This window comes from Eublepharis macularius, chromosome 12 (assembly GCF_028583425.1).
Source record: "Eublepharis macularius isolate TG4126 chromosome 12, MPM_Emac_v1.0, whole genome shotgun sequence".
Classification (NCBI taxonomy): Eukaryota; Metazoa; Chordata; class Lepidosauria; order Squamata; family Eublepharidae; genus Eublepharis; species Eublepharis macularius.
The window spans coordinates 60140527-60161494 of record NC_072801.1 but is presented as its reverse complement, the minus strand read 5'-3'; the positions used below and the strand labels follow the sequence as shown (position 1 = coordinate 60161494).

Below are 20968 nucleotides of genomic sequence, written 5' to 3'. Positions count from 1 at the left end.
AACTTAGAGTCAACTGCTTTGTACGTTATGGATTGTGTATACCTGCGATATAAAATTCTACTGTGTTTGTCATTTTGTTTACTACATTTCTGTCAAAGCACTCAAGATTGCTTACTGTTTAAAATAATTTTACAATTTGAGAGAGACTAGAAAAGGAGAGTGGGAGGGAGGAGGAATATAAGCCAATTGAGGTAGCAACTTTTACATAATACTATTTAATGGTTGCCTCATAGTTCAAGTGAATGGCCATTACAGTAGACTCTCCTGGATGGGGAGAAGCCAACTGGCAGTTCAGCGAATGGAGGCTGCCTACTTATATATATTATCAGTAATTGTGGTTTAACTATATGTATAAAAGTGTATACTGGGAGAAGATTTTCCTCAAGACTTTTAAAAGTTATCCACCTTAGTTCAAACATCAGAATTAATAAAGGGCTGAGAATAAAAAAAAAATCCTGCACCCATAAGATGACAATGCATCCAGTCAATTAATATTAAATTGTGCAGCCCTCTTTTACTTGAACCATAATTACCAGAACGTAGGCAACTATGAAGGTCTCCTCAGTGCTTCTGAAACAAGCTCTCTCTGCCTTCGGCAAGTCTGCAAGGCATGGATTTCACCCACCAGCTTGAACTCATTTTTATATGAAGCTCCTTGTCAAGAGGCAACACATAGGTAGATGACGATCTGAATAAGTCTTGGAGTTGCACTGGAATCCTGCGTGCTAAATTGGGTTGTTCTACCATTGAACCACCAGTAAAGAGGAATCCAAGCAACTTGACTTCTTAATGTTGGAGATCATTACGCAGTGACCACAGGGAGCTATATTTCTAGGGTTTAATTAGCAAGGGACAATTTCAGAGGGAAGAACCCAAGGACTTGATAATAAAAGGTGGTAGGTTGGGGTTGCCAATCCAGAGGTCACAGCTTAGGAGTCGAGCTGAGCAAATGTTTTCTAGGGAGGTGCCGGTATTTGCCTGTGTTCATGTCGGAAGGGGGGAGGCTGTTTGGAGTATGTGGGATCGGTTGGTCCTAGGTAAGCCTCTTTTTGAGAGAGTATGGTGGTCATTCCCTACTGCAGCAGATCAGAGCTTTTGACAACAGTGGGGGTAGATAGGCTGTTGACCTTGAGACCAAGGCTGTGTTCCTCAGTTTGTGTGTAACCACTGTCTTGATTATGAGTGCGGTACTCCTCACTCTGAGACTTTTAGTTTCACATACATTGGGGTGGTTATGAAGATGGACTTGGAAATGGGCAGGTAATGCCTGGGGAAATCTCAGAAGCCAAAGAACGGGCTTCCCAGTTGTCAGTGGATAGTGATATTCCTTCCACTTCTGCTGATCACAAGGAGGGGGCAAAAATTGTGCAAATCGAACTGATTTGCATAATTTATACAGCTTGCAGGATTCACCTTTTTGTGGACCACAATTTACCTTGATGCAGAGCCTTGTTACGTGATGTTATGCACTTCCTTATTGAAAAGTGTGCATTCTGCAAGCCAGAAGGGAAGTGCAGAGCTGTCAGGGTTGAGTGAGTTGTAAACCAGTCAAGAAGAGAAAGAAGGTGGCTGAGATTTTCCTGCTGCAGACTAGGCCTCCTCAAAATCTCTTCTCCCCCCTTTCCTTCCACATCTTCCGCAGGTACCCAAGTGTATCATGTGAGATTTTGACTTCTGATGTCACACAAATAAATGACGCTTTGGGTGAAGACGAGTCCCTGTTGCGACGTCTCTACAGCTTCCTGCAGACTGGTGGTATTCTCAATCCGCTGCTGGCCAGTTTCTTTAGCAAGGTCATGGGGATCCTGATTAACCGAAAGACTGATCAGGTAGCGTCTTGCATGCTCTTTCGTTTTGACCTGTCAAGGCCTCTTCCCTATCAGGAGCTGTGGCTTGCTGCCTAGTATACCCATTCATGCCCTTAGTCCTCCCTAAGGCCAACTCCTTGGAATCTGTTGATGTTTGCAGAAGCCTGGGAAGCTAACTTCATGATGGATCCATGGTGGATAATTCTTTCAAGTGCACCCTCAGGTGGCAACAGTTGGTACTGAGAGCTTCAGGGAGCCTGTAGGGCCCCCTAAGCGTTTTTTTCAGATGTGCTACGTACTAGCTGTTGCTTTGCCAGGATGCATTCAGAAGTAATATTTAATCATGTGAAATTGATATGGTAATTTGATGTCACAATGCATTTACTACATCTTGGTTCTTGTGGGTTATATTTTTATCACACACACCCCCAAAGTATTTCAGGTTCTCCCCACTTCTCTTTTTTTACTACTCAGCTCTTTGAGGTAGGTTAGGCTGAAAAGTGATGGCTGGCCCAACATTGTTCACTGAGCTTTATAGTTCATAGAAAACAAAATTTTAGGTCTGTATCATAGGAACGAGTTCCACACATGCTGGACAGTCTCTCCTAGCAGTTCCCTTTGCACAGGGGCCCATTGAAAACACAGTAATGCACAAACTGAAGTGCTAGCAGAAGAGGAAGCACACTGTGCTGCAGAGGCTCTCTACTATGCATGGAGCTTGTCCATAGGATCCAAACCAAAGTCCTTGCAATAGGGAAAGAAAACGAGAACATGAAAATGTGGCTGCCCATTTCTTTCTGTACTTTATTTAGGGGTTCAGAAAAATCAGTTGTAGACGTAGTTTGTTCATTTTGAAATATTTATGGCCCACTGTTGTAGAGAGATTATTTTAATCATATATTCTCTAGTTATACACGTGCATTTTGGTGAACTTCGTATGACCTTTAAAGCAGTTTTTATCAGGTTGTGGGAAAATGCAGATTTTTTTCTCATTGACAACCAATTAAAATAGTTGGAAAGAGAGTAGCTAAATGATTTTTAATGGCTAGAAGAGATGAGTGTAATCCATCAAGCTTGTAATAGATTTTTCAAAGAAAGTTTTATCTACGCATGTGCGCAATGGCATCATAAGTTGGCTTTAGCAAAATGTCACATGATGAAAAATATGAAGGATCAGCTAAATCTAAGACCAGTCACATTTTTATATTGTCACATGTAAAAGATCTTAGAGGCGTCTTTATAGATAGCAAATGTCATTTAGTATAAAAGGATGTCACCAAGAAAAGTAACTAGGGTTTTGACGAAGGAAATCTCATTCAGAAGGTTTTAGGTCACAAATGTAGATGTCTGTATACAAAATTTCAATTATTTCATAGTAGATTAAGTATGATCTGATTTTAAATCATTCCTAATTTGATTGAGAAATGTTAATAATTACTTTTTGTTGCGTGCATATATTCATCACTCATTGGATTCATTTTAATATGCCTTTACATTTTAGAAGCTTGTTTAATTAAAAAAGATTAGGATTTATATCAATAAAGAATAAAGATGCAAATACTAAGGATGTCTCTGTGTACCTTAATGGGAAAGAGGTTTAAAAGTAGAAAAACTCGTATAAATAATTTGCACTGGGAAGCAGGTTCTCTAAAGAGAGATCTTTGTTTTCAGACCTTATCCGAAGCTTTGAGTCTGCCCAGAGTGGACAGAAGCTCTAATGTGGCACTGATGAATCAGTTTGTTACACTACTCCATCTCAACACAGCTAACAAATTACATTTATATCTCAGTTTTCTTCCTGGAAACTCAAGGTGATATAGTTTAAAGTTCCAGGCATTCTCCCATCTAGATATTGACCACTCTCAGCTCTGTGTAGCTTCAGCAAGGCTTCTACGTTATATGCTTTGTTTTATATGTGTAGCTGTCCTAGTAGTGGGTCCTAAAGCTTTTTCTCATGTAGCTGATAAAACTGCAGAGGATCATTGCTCCAGATATCATCCATCTGTTCCCCCCACCCCTGCACTAACTTGCGTGGCTGTCTTCTAGATAGTTGCCTTCCTGCGCAAGAAGGACGACTTTGTCAACCTGCTGCTGCGCCACATTGGTACCTCAGCCATCATGGACCTCCTGTTGCGGCTCCTCACCTGCGTAGAGCAGCCACAGCTTAGGCAAGATGTGTTCAATGTAAGCATCCTGCTGCCGGCACTCCTGTATATCTCTGTCCCCACATCTCAAAAGAACAAGCCACATGATTTTATATTTGGGCTTAGTGGCCTTGGGTCACTGCGTCTAGAAATAAGCTACCACTCACTTTACCTTTTAAGGGTTGTTCCTTTCATTCTGCATTTGACACTTTTGCTTGATCAATAAGAGGAGGAAGATGTGATTGTGTGAGTTTATCTGGAGAATATTATCTGGAAAGTGTGATTTGGATCTTTTTTTTCAAAAAAAGAAATTGCTGAATTCCTTTTCTTCCTGTTCAGTTTCTCCTAGTGTTTCTTGGTGGGTTCTGCTTTGTTTGTAAAGAGGAGCAAGGTTAGAGAAACAGCAGCTATCGAAACCAATGATACATTTTGAGGGCACGCTTAGTGCTGGATCCTGGTTTCCTTACTGCTGCCTTCTTTTCTGGTATTTCAGGTGCTATCCTCAAAACAACCCTCCCCTCCCAAAAAAAGCTGCTCACCAGAGCTGTTTCTTGGGTAATTCTAATTAGAACAACTTCCCTGGGCCCCATGCTTTCCTGAAGAACCTGCCCATCATTTGGGGATCAGGGACTGTGTGAGGACCTGTTGGCCATGTGATTGGCATAGGCTTGGAACTGAAAGAGTTTCCACCTTCAAGCCACTGCTGAAAACTGGGCTCCCTATGTGACTGATCGTGGCTTGAGAACTGAAATCTTCCAAGGCTGTGGGGGGAGGGGGGGTTCTCTTCTGAGGATTTTGCAATAGGAAATATACCTGGTATCTGAGTATTCTTGTTGCATAAACCTACCACCCCTATTTCACAGAGGCTTATGCCAAGTGCATTTCCTTACAAATACACTGTTCTTTAAGGCTTTTGCAGGATGTCCCACAGCTCTTAAAAAAGAATAGTGTTCACTGTTTGTTAGAAAGTTTGTCCCTTGCTATATATTCATTTCAAGGTGCATTTTTTCCACCATTGCTGTAAGATCTGAGCCCAACCATAAAGGACCCACAAGCACTTTAAAAGACCAAGATTTTTCAGGAAATAAGCTTTCGAGAGTCAGAGTTCCCTTTCACCAATACAAGTAGGAATTGAAATCCATATATCCGACTCAGGGAGTGGGAAGGGGGTAACAAGGGAATCATGATGCAAAGATACAATGGGACAATGTAGCTGGTTTAGAGCATCTGTAGTGAGATAAGAACCTTATGTCTCTAGTCTGCCACTGCCATTCCTTATCAGGGCTTTTCTAGTATATGTACAAGAGAAATTTCAGGGATGTTGCTGGTGCCTTTAGAGAGACAGAGGGGCATATCTGTCAAGATTGTGTGCTATTGTTGGACTGGGGCATGAATATTTCTGTCCTTAAGCGAGTATCATTGGAGGGACTGTCTCGGAGGATACTTGCTGGATCTCAGCATCCTACATTGTGGCTTGTTCTTTTCTTTTTTTTTCCTTCAAGTGGCTTAATGAGGAGAAGATTGTTCAGAGGCTCATTGGGATGATCCACCCTTCAAAAGATGACAATGTAAGTAGTAAATGTACTCTTCTCTTTACAAGGAAGGAGGATTTGGGTTGAACCATATGGGAAGCAGATGACTGTATCTCTTACCTTTTTTTTTTTTTTTTTACTGCTAAGCAGTAGCTTCAGGGGCTTGGGGGGGGCATCTTTTCCTGAACCCATATTACCATTGGAGTTATTTGATCTGATGTTCAGATTTTCACAAAAGAAGCAAATGTCAGTTCTGGGAGCCATTTGAATTTGAGGGAGAAGGAAGAGAGAAACTCCCCCTTCCTTTGTTACAGCTGCTGTTTATAAATTAAACACATACAGACATTGCTGTTATGTTCATGGATTTTCAGATTGCTTGTCCAGTGTGACTTGTTTGACATGTGAGTGTCGGATCTTGGAACTTCACTAATCTCAGTAGACGAGTGCTGTAGAAGAGGCTAAAATCTGCTGGGCTGGGTGTGGTGGAATTAATATTTTTTATTATTATTTCAATTTATAAACTGCCCGTTCTCAGGGGCTCTGGGGATTAAATAATGGGATGCTATGTAGTTTATATACACACACATTTATTTAGAAATGTTCCACCTAGTTGAACAGCCAGCTTAGAACTGCAGTCTTATTATCTTGTTGGCTGCCATTTCTGGATACAGGACTTGAGATCTCTTGAACTAATAGATCTGCAAGGAAAAAGTGATAATCTCAGGGTGTGACATGCTAAAAGATGGATTCCTGATCTGTTAAAGTGCTACTGCTTGCGAGGTAGGGCTTCGTGCCTCTGTTTTCTCTTACTCTCCGTGCAGCAACATTCCAACGCTTCACAGTCCCTGTGTGACATCATCCGGCTGAGCCGTGAGCAGATGATCCAAATCCAGGATAGTCCTGAGCCGGACCAGTTATTAGCCACACTCGAAAAGTGAGTGCCTAACCGATGGCAGCACTAGCAGCCACAGGGGAAAGAGGCATTTCTGCCTTTTGATCTGAAAGGAGAGGTACCTCTAATGCTGAAATGAATGCAAACCTTTTTTTTTTTTTTTGGTATTTCTGGCAGCATTTTCAGTCATGAAGCAGGTGGTAATTTAACTTGTACACTCTTGTGGATTTTTAAAAATGTTAAATCAACAAGATCCTTAAATCAGAATTCACCTTTTTTTCTATAAAGCTACCCCGCCTTCCCCTTGCTGTCTGGTATTCCCTCACCTGGTTCTGAGTTGCTATAAATCATGTCCAAAGCTAAAAGGTTGCTCCTTCTGGCATGAGTCTGGCTCTTAAAACTAGCCATTTCTTACTGGCTTTCAGATAGTACTACCTATTAAAAACTTGTCAGGACTTCATCCTGGGAGTCCTGTGAATTCTCTCTGTAACTCCAGGCAGTTTGCTATCCTTTCCTTATAATGATTCGCCCTGCCATGTTGGGGCAAGGAGGAACACGAGGTAAAAATAAGTTATTCTCTCCACCCCAAGTCTTTAGAAATCTTAAGCTTTTTTAAAAAAACACAACTAGGCCATAAGGGGAGTAAGTACAGGTTGACTCCAAGTGTTTTGTAACCAGTGCCTTGTGTCCAGGCAGGAGACAATTGAGCAGCTGCTAAGCAATATGCTGGATGGAGAACGGAACGAATCTGTCATTGTCAATGGCATCCAGGTCTTGCTGACCCTGCTGGAGCCGCGCAGACCCAGGTGTGTGTGTGTGTGTGTGTGTGTATTATTTATTCGACTGATGTCTGTCCCTGGGGCAGCTTACAAATGTGTAAAAGAATTGCACTTTTGAAAAGACAGACTAAAAATAGGATTGTTGTGAGCCTGAGCTGTTCCCCTTTAGGTTTACAGTACTGATGGAGGAGAACTGTGATAGGGTGAGGAGGCAAAGTTGAACAAAATCCGCCCCCCCCCCCCGCCCGCTCTCAGATAGTCCTGCTGCTGATATACCTGCTGTCTCTCTAAGGCAGTTGCCCTCTCATTCAGCGATGGAGCACCCACAGCAACAGGTTTCATTGGTCACCAAGGTTGAGGGAAGGGGCCTCCTTTTCTAGACCACAGTTCTTAAAGCAACCCCAGTGGTTCCTCTTATTTCTAGGGTTCTTCTGGAAGACTTGGGAATGGGAAGGGGAGGCAGCAAAACTGCTAGAAATCCTCAGCAGAGCTCAGTCCAGTTTTAGCTCAGTCTCTTGTTCCCCAGCTCTGAATTCCTTACCAGTGGGTTCAAGTTCCAGTAAAGTGTTTTGGAGAGAATCCATGCAAATTAATCACCCAAGTAAACTTTTGAATTTCAAGTATATGGACTAGAGCAGGAGTCATTCAGCTTATGGTTCAGAACAGAACCCAAAAAGCGGCTCTTTTAAAAATAGAGCTTAAAAGATAAGGTATCTTAGAGGGGTAGGTGGGAGCTAGAATAAAGTGTATGTGAAGGGAATGGCAAACAAAGATTTTAAAGGGACTAAATCACTTTTTAGAGATGCTTTGCAAAAGGGGAATGAACAAGGCGAACCATTGCCAGTAATCTAAGTCAAACCATGTCAGTGTACTTAAATAATCACGCAGGATGCTCCGTAGCAAATGTCCTCATGCCTTCTCTTTTCCCTTTCCTGTTTAGATTGTAGCCTGGGATTTGTTGTACAGTATAAGAATACAGAATTTAATAAAAACACTACCGTCCTTTCATCACTTAAGAAATTGTACTGGGTTTTAACAAAGCCATATCATTATATTTATTTATTTTTATTTATGTCATTTATAGTCCGCCTTTCTCACTGAGACTTGAGGTGGATTACACAGTATGAGATTAGTACAATCAGTATCAAGTACATTTCAATAAAATATCAAGGACATTTCCATAAACAATACCATGGAGTAAATAGATACAAGTTTAAAAGACATAGTATTAGAAAGTATCTACTACATTTGATTATTATTCCATGTCAAAATTGTTCAATTTTTTTTTTGTACTATATGTATCCAAAAAGCAAAATTCATTCTGCCACATAAGCAGACACACATTCAAAGCCATCCTGTGGAAGACCTGGCATGCTGAACTTGATCCACATAATTTATTATAAGGATTTAAGTTTCTCTCTAGCATGGGCTTGAAATGGGGGTGGGGGTAGTGCATACAGTCTTAGATCTTTATATTGAAAAGCAACAGTCTGTCTTGCTCTCCCTTACAGGACGGAGCTGGGGGGCATGGGGGGCTTTTACTGCAATCTGGAGGGGCAGATGGAGATGACCGGGCCTAACTGTGAAGTGGCTTCCAGCCAGGCCAGTCTGGGCACTCTGCTTGCCATCAAACAACGCCTCAGGGAGCTTCACCAGCTGCTCCTCGACCCACCAAAGGTGTGTGTGTGTGTGTGTATGCATGTGTCGCTTGCTCAGATGATGGGGGAAGCTTAGCAGACTACATGGCTCTAATGGCTCTTTGAGATTCCTAGAAAGCTGGCAAGTCGTCAGCATCCTCGTTTTCCCCGGGTGGGATCCCCCACGCATCATCAGAAAAGAAACCCACATAATCCTCCTAATCATAGTGTGACATGAGCAGATGATATTTTTCTTTTAAAGGGTTTCAGTCTTTGCGGCATTTTGAAAACAGCCAACTCAGAATTTGACAATTTGTTCAGTTTTCATTACGGTGCCAGAAAGATACATACAAGGCACTATCCAGGAAAAGGAGTGGGAGGTGGAGTGTGTGTTCATGATACACCCCCAGGGAAGGAATGAAACTCAACAGCTTGTCCTCTCTACATAGAGGCCACCTCTCTTTAGAAAAATGGCCTAAAACTTGGCGAACTGAGAGCCAGGGTAACTGTGCCAGAGAGGGAAGTTTGTTAGAAGGGCAAGTTCTCATGGGGGCTGCAAATTGGAACATGCTCTCCCTCTCTCAGCGGTGGGACTAAATGCATAGGGACTTAGTTTCTGCCCCCCACGTTTCTTGGCAGAAAGAGCCTCTTCAGACAACTTGGGGGATGCTGGACCCGCCACTGGGAAACACACGCCTACATGTGGTGAAGCTGCTGGCCAGCTCGCTGGGCACTGACAATGCAGCGCTGCGGGATGAGATTATAGAACTTGGGGCCGTCAACACAATGCTGGTGAGTGTTATTACTGCACCTGCCCACGCTCTTCCTATCCAATTCTTCCAATCCCCTCTCAGAGAGAGAATTGCTTGCGTGCTCCTAAGGAGGCATTCCACAGTGAAGTGCTTACTTTTCTGGAAGACTTGCTTGAATTGTTTTGGGAGAGGAGGCGGGGTGGAGAGACATTTGTGGAAAACTATTCTGTGCAGTAGAAACAATTCCTAAAACAAGGTGTGAGCCACTTCGATCACTTGTTTTTGAGTCTGTACTGTCGTTGCCATCAGGCTTTAAGTCCATTGAATTTCTTTGATTTCTTTGATACCATTTATATATCATTGATGTTCAAATAATGTTGGAAAATAAGTAATTTTATGGGGGTGGGGGAAATCTGGCACAAAGAAATGGGAAATAATGTGCCAAATAATGATGGCCTATTTCTCAAAATGGGGTTGTTCAAGTGGAGACAGCAAGTTTGCCAAACTCAGCCCTGCATAAGCTCTGGTTCTGAAATAATTCTGCAGATGCAGGAATCATATTTGTGGCGAAGCCACTCTGTATCTTTACCGAGTACTGAGTGTTCTGAAGAGGTGGCTCTGTTTAATAGCACTGATAAGAGTCGAATATACATCCTGAATCTTGTGTTAGACATCCTGAATTGGCTGTACTTACCCCTGCCTTTGGCTCTTTTCACCAGGACCTCTACTTCAAATACACATACAACAACTTCTTGCACGCTCAGGTGGAAGCCTGCCTTAGCAATGTTTTCAGCTCACATGCCGGAGACAAGACTATAGAAAACCACTCGGAGCCCCTGCCAGAGAGCCCCATCATCCAACATGTAAGTTGGTGTGCGTGTGATGCTCTTTCCATATGGTTGGGACGATCAATAGAGGAGCAATAGATCCTGTTTGCTTTTAGATAAGTGAAAACACTGTGAAACTTGAGAGAGAAACGTTGAGGGGAGGGTCAAAAGAATGGAATGGGCAGCAACCCCTTGGAACTGAGTGGTGGTGGCAGCGGCAAGAGGATGGCTAGGCTTAGTTGGCAAGTCACTAAGCTGGAAATGATCGGGCCGGGGGGGCGGCGGCTAGCAATTGTATACAAACCTGTTTCATAGCAAATTCACATCCCCCATCTATTTAGAAATAAAAATCAAGATGGTTTACAGAACAGTGATGGAGCCCTGGGGTGGAACTCTTGAATCTTCCATTCAAGTTCTCTCTCTGTTAAGTATTTGAGCAGAATACACCCAGTGCCTCCAACAACTGAGGGCTAGAAATATTGAAACTTCTGGGGATCTGAGCGTCTGAAATCCTTTTATGGCAATGTCGATGTTGGTGTTCACGTTAGGTGGCAAGCCTGATGTGAGTTCCATTTGTCTTTTCCTGTAGCTGCTACAGAAGTGTCGTTTAATCCAAAGAATCTTGTCTGCCTGGGAAGAAAATGAGCAGTCACAGTGAGTACTTGATGGAGAAGGTTGGGGTACTGTGACTGGAGGTCTCTCCCTCCCCTGAGCCTCTTTTAAGAAAGAAAAATGCCCTTTGCAGTCTGTAGGGAAATAGAAATAACGTACTAATATACAGCTTTCATTTTTAAAAGTGTCTAGCCTTTTTGGTTGCAGAGCTATAAGAAAAGTACTGTCTGTCTGCATATTTCACTTTGTAACTTCACAACCAGAAAGGCCAGAGTCTTCTTTTTAATATGAAAACTAGAATCTAGTACACGGTTGCAGCAGATTGTTATAGCATTATAACGCTATAGAGATACAGGTGCTATTAATTTTTTACTTCCAGTGTGGGAGGGAAATGGCTGCCACAGAGACTGAGATAAGGAAAATGGCACCAGCGTCTGCTGGATCTGAAAGAATGTGCGCTTTCCCATCTACATGGCTTTCCAAAGGTGCTTTGACTGCAGTTTTCCCAAAAAGATTATCTCAAACCAGGTTTAGGAAAAGATAGCAAAGCAGGAGGAGGCATGGGAACAGGAAAAATGGAAGATGACATCATGTGAATGTTCAGCAAAACAGTGCTGCTTTAAAAAAGCCAAGGAGGAGCAAAATAGCTACATAGAAACAAGAGAATCATGTTTTCAAACTTTGAACAGGTTGCTGAGTTTCAGGCCACCTGATGCCATCCCAGTCACAGCAATCTTACATTTATCTGTTTTGTGCCTCACTCTGTCCAAATTAAGCAGCCTGGCACACTTGCTTTCCTCTTCTGTTTTATTCTCCCAACAGGTCTGAGCCTCATGGTTGTAAATTTGAATCTGGTTTTCCCATTCCTAGTTTGGCAGGTCTACTTGCTGTACTTCACTCCCCCCTCTTTCATTCCCCCTCCTCCCGTTCACCTGTACATGTCTTCCTCTTTGGGGCCTTTCCACAGTTCCTGTGTCTTCAATTTATAGGTCGGATGGGGGCAGACGCAAGGGCTACATGGGGCACCTGACCCGCATTGCCAACGCTTTAGCACAAGGCTCTGAGAAGTGGCCTCACTCCACCCTCATCAAGCAGCTTCTGAAAGGTAACGGCAGGTGGCAGATTCAGGCAGGATGGGCTTGCTTGTCTTGAACATGGTTGGCTCAAAACTTGGAATGCCTGGGCTGCTGAGATGAGCTATTGGCCTGTTGGAGCCTTCTGAGACCACAGCTTCCTGCCGTTCAAATGCAGGTGAAGAGCGTGCCTAATGAAACAAATGTAATTCGCTTAACCTGACAGATTGCATAATTTCACTTGCAAAATCATGCTGTTTCGGGTCTGGAAAAAGTGAAATTCTCTGCTGTCGTGGGAAAGGAAATGGATGGATTGCAACAGGCAAATTAGAACTAGGAATTTTTCTGGGTCCTGTGGCTCTCAGTTGCTCCCTCTTTCTGCATAGCAAAAGAGGGGCCAGGAGTGTTCTCTTTCCTCCAGATTGTGTGCTTTCAGCTGTCACCTTTTGCTTTGCAGAGCTACCGGAGGATGAACAAGAGCAGTGGGAGAAATTTGTCTCGGGGCCCTTGTCGGAGACTAATAAGAAGAACACTGTGGATCTTGTGAGTCCCTCTTTTATTCTGCATTGCATTTCTGCCTGATCCCTTCTTTAAAATGGGCTAATAATAGAGGAACAGATGTGGTCCTTCAGTCAATTTACTACAGAAATATGACCTGATAACATCACATTCCAGATATTTATGGGCTTACCTCGGTCCTTTTAAATGCAAATACTGGAGATGAAATAAAGCTCTAGAATGCATGTAGTGCAATGGGGATGGAAAGGATTGTCCAGAAGAGACGGCGGAAGCATGGTGGGTCTGTTGGAGGAATTTGATAGGTGCTACCAGGTTGGGGGCGGGGGGGACATACTGTAATGAGTAGCAGATCCCAGAAGCATTGATCTTGACCAGTCAGTCTTTGCTTTGGAGGCTCTCCAGTAAAATTATTCTCCTTATTTCTTGTAGGTTAACATGCACAACCTCCACTCGTCAAGTGATGACGATGAGAATGACCTCAAGGAGTTCAATTTCCCCCAGGAGGCTGTGCTGCAGCAGGTGAGTTGAATGGTCCCTACTGGCCTCTTGAGAGAGCTTGTGTGTGCCCCCTGCCCCATCTCCTAGCAACAGCTGTTGCCTAACCTACAATCCCTTTGGAGCTCCAAAATACATATTTTTTTAAATAGCCACAAAGTCTGATGCCTGGTCCTGGGAGTTAAAAATATCGTTCTAGCTTGGCCTTGGTCCTTAAGCAACACTGGTCTTCCCTGAACACCCTACCTCTAAGGATTAGAAAACTTCTTTACATAATAGAAACTCAAGTCTTAGGATTCCATGGGAGATTTTGTGTTTGTATTTTGTATTTGGGGATTTTGCATTCCTGGAGGATCTGATAAGGAGCTGCCTCTTCCCCCACAGGGAAGTTGGCATTGCAGCAGCCTGTAAGAGATGCTTGTGCATCCTTATTCTAAGAGGAGAATCCTGGTATGCAAATCTGTGCCCCCCCCCCCCAATACACACACTCTGAAGGCATTGGGTGAGAAATACTGGTCCTCTGCATCTAGAGAGAGGTGATGTGTGGCACCATGTAAAGAGTGCTTGAAATGACTTGGGCTGAGTTGAAATAGAATTTGCATGGTGAAGTTAGACCTGAATGTGCCACTGTAAAAGTGCTGACAAGAAGCATTGCGGGGCGTGGGGGGGGGGGGCGCTTTTGCATAGTGGTGTAGCACCTGTTTTGCGAGCTGAACATACCAGATATAATCCTCTAGTAGCTCCAGTTAAAAGGATCAAATTGCGTATAGGGGGTAGGAAAGACTTCTACCTGGAGAACCACTGCCAGTCGGAGCAGACAAGACTGACCTTGATAGACCAATGGTCTGACTCGGTAAAAGAGAGCTTCTTGTGTGTTCAAATGTATTTGGCTCTAGGAATGAATGTTTCCTGGGATTCTCCTCTTCCCACCCTTTTTGTGGGGAGGGCCTGTCCAGCCTAAAAAGTGCTGCCCAAATCATCAACTTTTGCCCTCTGTTTTGACAGACGATGCAGCCTGCAAGAGTAGTTGCATCTGAGCTGAAAATCTCACCCAGCCGTTTCTCCTCCTTACAGGCCTTTGTCGATTACCAGCTGCAGCAGATGACTTCAGCATTCATTGACCACTTTGGCTTTAATGATGAAGAGTTTGGCGAGCAAGAAGAGAATGTCAAGTGAGTGCTGCGTTGTTTTTCCTCTTGTGCCTTTCCCCATGACATGCTTGTACCTCTTATTCCTTTTCGCTTGCTGTGTATTTGTGGCAGAGATTTCCTGTGACGACCTCTGAGAACGGTGGTACGGCATGGAGAATTTCCGAGTACTTTAAAAAGAGGGGGCACGTGCTCATGAGGGGCTGGGAGCCAGAACTCATTGGTGGCTCTTTGTGGCCATGTTTTCTGCTTCCCCGCCTGTGGGATCATGCCTGCTTGGATACTGATAGTTGTTCTCCACTGGTCTTATTTATTTGCTTTAATCCTGCCTGTTTCCCTGTTGTGGCATTCAAGTTAAATGTGTACATGGGATTCCATGGCAAGTCTATCTTTTAAGCATTGGCCAAACTCAGATCTGCTTAATTTCAGCATGGTTGCTAAATCATGTGTCTAAATATTGAGCTTTCTGCACCTCAGTCATGGATTCATCCAGAAAAAGTAGACTGTTCATTGACTTTCCACACATTTTAAGGGGCATGTGACTGGCTGTATGTTCTTGCATGTGGTACTTGCATCAGATAGTTGTATATGGAGGGACAAGAATGCACAATACAAGCTGGGTAAGGGACTGGAGATCTTTGTTCTGTTGCCTTGGAACTATGGCCTGTGGGAGAGTCTAGATACGCTTTCTTGGGCACCCTGAGTTGAGATTAAGGGTCTGGAAACCAGAACTGATTTGCTTTCTTTGGGATAGCAGCAAGGCTCGTGAAGTAAGAGCGTATGGTGCTGGCAGTGGTAGAGAGATTTCCATTCTTGCCTTAGAATCTAGGGACATTATTGGCTATTGGGACAAGAACTGGGGATCTTTAGCGGAACATACCAAAGTTTTGGAAAGCAGGATATCTAGGTTAGTGGGGAGGGGAAAACAAGGACCCGCTTCCATCTCAGCATGTCTGGCTCCCGCCTGCCTGGCTCAGCTCAACTAGATTACCTTACGTGGTAGGGACAAAGGTGGTGCTTTTATGAAGTCTCGTTAACATTTATATATTTAATTGTTCAGTCATTCATTTTTTATTGATACTTTTGTCGAGGCAGGTTCAGCATGAATCCTAACCTTCCGAATTATAGCAAGAGAGGGAGCCTGGGGGAATTGTTGGCAACTCCCCACTACCGCTGCTGCCCACCTGAAGGCAGCCTCTCTCCAGCCCCAACCCCCCAATTTCATGTGTCTGCCTCTCTCTCTTTCTTTCTCTCTCTTTCTCTCTCCCTATCTGCCCTCCAGTGCTCACTTCCGACAGCTGAAAAGGTAAATGCCTAACCTGCTGCTACTCTTTTCTGGCCACAGGCTGGAACATGGAACCACCTCTGTCCCCTCCATCTTTTAACTTTCTCCCACAAAGATTACATTGGCCAGAGATCAGGCTAGAAACCATCAGTTCTTACGTACTCTGAGTAAAGTGGTTAGCTGCCCTTAGAAGTAACCTGGGTTTCAGCAATATGATCCAAAACAAGCAACAGGCAAGCTGGGTAATTATGGTGCCCTACAGTACCTTGATTCCGGCTGCCATGTGTATCTGTGCTCTCTTGTCTGTTTAGTCGATGATGATTTTTTATTGCAGTGTCTGCTGGCAACTTACTAATATTTTAGGCACATAATACTCTGAGGCACTGTTCAAAAATTAAGATGCCTTTAGGATTATAATGTACAGTTAGAAAAGGCATATTAGGTACGAAAAAGGATGGGTGGTTAAGAAGGTAGTATTTAACTGTTCCTTTTAGATATCCAGCTGGAACACAGATAAGTTATTAAGAACAGGCAAGGGAACAAAAGTCTTCATTCCTTCTGGGAGGGAGAGAGCTAGCAATGCTGCTCAGTGGATAAATCTTGATTAAAAATGCTGGTGTGGAAGAATGGCTCGGTTGATTGGAAGAAAAGAACGAGAGAAGCACCAAAGACTGAGTAACAGATTTCAAAGTTTTTTGCTGCTCCATGAACACACGAAGAGGCAGTAGGCAAACTGCTATTTGAGCCACTTCCTCTGTACTACTTACTTTTTCCAGGGTAGTTGGAGACAGTGAATCATGGCATAATCCAACACACTAGTGCAGAATTTTCTGTGACCCCCCCCCCAATCTCCAGTGATTTTCCTTGGGGTCAGCTGACCACAAGCAGGATTTTAGGGAGAAGAGCAGGCTGCAACAGGAAAGGGAAAGAATTTGCATAGGATTCAGTACAGTACATGTATGTCTGGAATTTCCCAGAGCAGGATAAATTTCCCCCACCCTGTCTGACTATGAGGATGCCTCTTGGTTCCCTTCTTTCTAACTAGGTCTTGCTTCTTTCTAAAGGATGCACACTGTAACTTCCCATCTCATTCTCTGTTCTTTTCCAGTGCACCCTTTGACAAGACGGCCAACATTACCTTCTCTTTGAATGCAGACGATGACAGTGTAAGTGTTGATCCTCTGTAGCAGCTTCTGTCTCTTCTTCCCTCTTTGGCCTGTGTTCTGATGATCCCCCCCCCTTGGTTTTCTGCAGCCCAACTCCAACCTGTTTGACATTTGCTACAAAGAACGGATCCAGCAATTTGACGATGATGAAGAGGGTGATGGTTCTGATGGGGAAGACATCTGGCAAGAGAAAGAAGCTGCTATCTCTTCTGGCAATGCACAGCCCACAGCGGCCAGGTATGGGGTGACTTCTGTGCAAAATCCATTAGAGGTTCTCCATTACTGATTTTTAGAAGTTTGCAAAAATTAGAGCATGCACAATGAACAAGGAAGCATGTCCTGGGCAGAAGGAGGAAGCAGGAAGAAGAGTTAAGGAAATTATCCAGGCCTCTTGTTTTGATGTCCTGCATTTTAGGTCTCCACTGAAGACCAGTGACTAGAGTTTCCGTTTCCATGCTGGCACAGGCCCTCTCAAGAATGGGTAGGGGGGAACCAGAGATGAAGGGTCCTAGCCTCCCTGTAGCCCATTTAGCTATTGCTTGTCCCTGAAACAATATCCCCCATGCACTCACGCACGCACGCACTCTCACTCACTCACTGAATTAGCTGGTTCTCTAGCTTACTGGCATATAGATCCCTGAGTCATGTCACCCTGACAAGGGCCTGTCCCACAAGGGTCCTCCTCTTCCCTTGTTTGGTGCTGGGAAATGCAAGTGGACTCCAAGGGTTTGTCATGTTTTCTGTGATGACACCCCTTTGCATAGGTAGGTGCTCTTTCCCCTCTCCAGTTGGTGCTAAGCCGTTTACTGGTCTTTTCTCACTCTTGCTAGAGAGGCTGCGCAAAGTTATTGCTTAATTAACACAGTGAATCCAGAATGGGATTCGTGACGCATGCTATGACTGATGTAGTGACTGTGGTACCAAAGACATTTTCTGCAATCCCTGGGCATGTTAGATTTACTGCCTACTTCATGTTCACTGGCAAAAATCCCATAGAGAAAGTTCCATTGCCCTCATGTAAACAACACTGTGTCTTTTGAACTTCTTTCCTTGCTGTCATCAAGAGCTCTAGTCTGAACTTTTTTACAAATATCAGCCAGTCCTTATAAAGGTGATAGTATCTTGTTTTTTCTTCTTCATACCTTGTTTAATTCTTGGATTCTATAAGAGGCTTGGTGGGGGGAGGGGATTGCCTGATCTACAGCAGACTTTAGATGTCTGAGAAAAGGAGCTGTAGCTTCATAACCTCCAGGGGTTCTGAAACTGGGGTTTGAGTCAGAATTTATCTCCATTTCCCTCAATGCTTTCTCTCTCCCCCAGGAGTGTTGGAAGCACAGATAGTGAAGACAGTGAGGACTCAGAAGAAGAGGGTGAAGAGGAAGATCCTGGTGGGGGAGATGGAGATGCCACTCATGTCAGCAATGGCTGCAGTGAACAAACAGAGGGGGACAGAGCATCGGGAGGTCAGTGCCATTGGACCACTGGAGGTTTGAGGCATGGGGGAGTTGGTAGATGGCAAAATAAAGATGGCCACTTTCTTTATTGGCTTGGGGATACTTTGTTACAGAAGAGCGGCAGTGGAATCCATTTCAGTTCTCTGTATCCAAGGGAGAGGTTGTGCAACTAAGAAGAAAGTTATGAGCCTGCTTGCAAAGCTGCTAGATAAAGGCCAAGTTGCACTCACTCTCTCTCAGGGTTAGAGTGCCAGACCCCAATCACACATGGAAAATGATTTCTATTAAAGCTGCAGAGCAACTGGTCTTTCCATTGCTTCAGGGACCGAACTAGATTTTTTTGATTCTCTACCCTCCTGCCCACCCACCCCCTTTGCTTTTCAGCCACAGCCTTTATCAGGGCATCCCGACTTGTGAAGTCTTGATGTTGAGCCAGCTAGAGTCTTGGTCAGCATAAGTTCTCGTTCTCCATGGCAACAGTTTCCTCTACTCATATAAATTATGAGTGGCCAGCAAAATCTTGCTCAAGGCAAAGCCTGTAGGAATGGTAGAGGTTTTAACATATGTTGTCTGCTCGATTTACAGATGAGTTAAGCCAATCATGAGCTTTCAGGCTGCCTCTCTCACATTCCCCTCCTTCCTCTCCTTCCCCTGCCCCAGGTCAGGTTAGTGGAAAGACTTGTTTTTGTTAGATCACCAGCCATATCATAGAGACACAGAAGAATAGTCACATATTCAACCATGTTGGTCTAACTCTATTTTGGGCTTCATCACAGTGATTGGGAGAGTCTGAGAAAGATAAGGAGTTTAAATCTTTCTTCTCCCAAGGATACTAAGTCATTGCCATAGAGGAGCTTTGAATCTTTTTTGTTACTGTTACAGTCTATGGTGATGGGGTAGTATTGAAGAAATGGGGCTAGTGAGTCCTGTTTCCTTCATATCATGCTGCTTTCCTAGTTTTCACAGTTAAACTTCCAGAGCAATAGATGAGCTGCTAGAGTGACATTTTCCCCTGCCATCAGGAGCCTCTGTACTTGTCGACTGTACCATTGGTTAGACCTGATGGTGCAAACCTGTTTTTCCCTAGATCCCAGCTGGTCAGATAGTACCTCTACTGTGCCTCCCCACCCTGTGGCTGCTGACACCGGAGCAGCAGTGTGGGACAGGCACAGCTCGGGCTCCTTCTGCTCCACCACAGATGAGAACTGGGCCTCCTTCACAGAGCCCCACACACAGCAAGAAAGGTGAGACCTCCAAATGCTTCTCTCTTGAGACTCCAGAGCAGAAAGGTGTAAGGGGAAGATAATTGCCTCGCAGAGGCTTGGTCTGGGGCAGCCTGGAAGGAACTTTGCTGCAAGGTTCCCTTTCCCTCATCTCTTAGTGAATTCCCCCCCCTTTTTCCTTCCCAGTCCTTCCAAAGCACTCACAGGTCCTGCTTCCCCTGCCATCCTCCCTCAGGAAGCGACGCAAAGCAATGTATCCCCCACCGGAGGTGAGTAAGATTACGCATTTCAAAAGTAGGGTGACCACATCTAGAATCAGCCATTGGTTGTCTTGCTCCTTTCCTTATTTTTCTAAAATAAGAACCAGAACTATTCTGGTTCTTATTTTTGAAGCCATTTCTCCTGATGATCATTCCATTCAGAATTCACTGAGAGTTGAGATCTTGATGGAGCAGAAGTTCGTTGTTGCCTAATTCTAACAACTTCCTTGGAGTCCCAAGTCTGCTGTGCTTGTGCTTGTGAATGCAGAGAGAAGCTGCAAGCTGTTTCTGCTTAAGGCTCAAACAACAGCTCTGTGGGAGGGATTTACTCAGGGTGGGGCTTCAACCTTATCACCTTGTCTGGCACTTCCAGAGGCAATGCCTGTGTGTGCATGTGCACACACATGCACAGTGTGTCCCTTTTACAGATGCATTTCTGATCTCTCTGGCTCTTCCCCCTCCTTACCGCCTCTGCAGCAGCCTCTAGTGTTCAACAGGATCCTCCCACTCCAGACACAGGCCCCCCAGAAGGGTGTGACCCACCAAATCCTACCACCATGACAACAGTAGCCAGGTAAGATTGAGAGGGGTCATCTGGGGCATACTTGGCTGTCATTTCTTCTAAAGAGTTTGAGAAGGAGTGGGTATCATGGAGACAGGTGTAAGCCAGGAGTTTTTGTTCCCCATAAGGCCCAGAAAACCACATGAGCCTCAGTAGTCTTGATACCGTCTGATTGTTCACTAGATCACTGGAGATACCTGAAAATAAGATCTCCAACACTCCTTAAACTCATTTGTATGCTATCTTAAAAGCATGATGTTCTTCAGGTGATGTGTGGCTTATAAATAAGGTTAAATCACAAGCAATGAAAAACCAACCAAACCAGAGCCAGGCAGCACTAAAAGTTAACTGTAATTAGCTGTAAACCATCTTGGTAAGCAGAAGCAATGAGGAATATGCAGCTGGATGACACAGCACTGTGTTTTTGAAAAGTAAAGTTGAATCCAGAATCCTTGCAAGTATTTAAATATTTTTGGCTCTTTTTAGAAATCTTTTCTTCATTTTAAAAAAAATTCTGAAGTTAAAAAAGCGTAAAAATTGAAAGATTTCCAAGGTGAATACTTTCTGCATTGTCTGTGAAAGACGGGATACAAGTAAGGACTCCCAGCCTGCATGGTTCCAAAATTACATCTGCTTTTAACCTATTTCAAAGGATTTCAGGGGTTTGGGTGGGGTGATGCAAGGGAGAGATGGCTGACTGCCCTTGTACCCAGTCACATCTTAATTCAAGAACAAAAGAATATGAAGCTTATCATAGCACACCCCCACCCCCCAGTAAAGGCCTCTCAAATTTCTCCCTT

The 20968-nt window shown here is 44.0% G+C and overlaps 1 protein-coding gene across 7 annotated transcripts in view; it reads left to right on the top strand.

The window, feature by feature from the left end:
• PPP6R1 (protein phosphatase 6 regulatory subunit 1) overlaps positions 1-20968 on the top strand; it is a 46171-nt gene that overhangs the window by 20988 nt on the left and 4215 nt on the right. For 5 of the 7 annotated variants that reach the window (XM_054992714.1, XM_054992713.1, XM_054992712.1 and 2 more), the window contains exons 3-21: positions 1643-1829; positions 3855-3992; positions 5455-5520; positions 6306-6418; positions 7069-7182; positions 8667-8832; positions 9432-9584; positions 10264-10407; positions 10961-11025; positions 11973-12088; positions 12514-12599; positions 13005-13094; positions 14145-14242; positions 16612-16669; positions 16758-16906; positions 17990-18132; positions 19211-19367; positions 19533-19615; positions 20084-20180. In XM_054992714.1, coding sequence (XP_054848689.1) covers positions 1643-1829; positions 3855-3992; positions 5455-5520; positions 6306-6418; positions 7069-7182; positions 8667-8832; positions 9432-9584; positions 10264-10407; positions 10961-11025; positions 11973-12088; positions 12514-12599; positions 13005-13094; positions 14145-14242; positions 16612-16669; positions 16758-16906; positions 17990-18132; positions 19211-19367; positions 19533-19615; positions 20084-20180 — 2223 coding nt within the window. The remainder of the gene's footprint in view (positions 1-1642; positions 1830-3854; positions 3993-5454; positions 5521-6305; positions 6419-7068; positions 7183-8666; positions 8833-9431; positions 9585-10263; positions 10408-10960; positions 11026-11972; positions 12089-12513; positions 12600-13004; positions 13095-14144; positions 14243-16611; positions 16670-16757; positions 16907-17989; positions 18133-19210; positions 19368-19532; positions 19616-20083; positions 20181-20968) is intronic. The other 2 variants (XM_054992710.1, XM_054992711.1) reach the window with 1 other exon arrangement.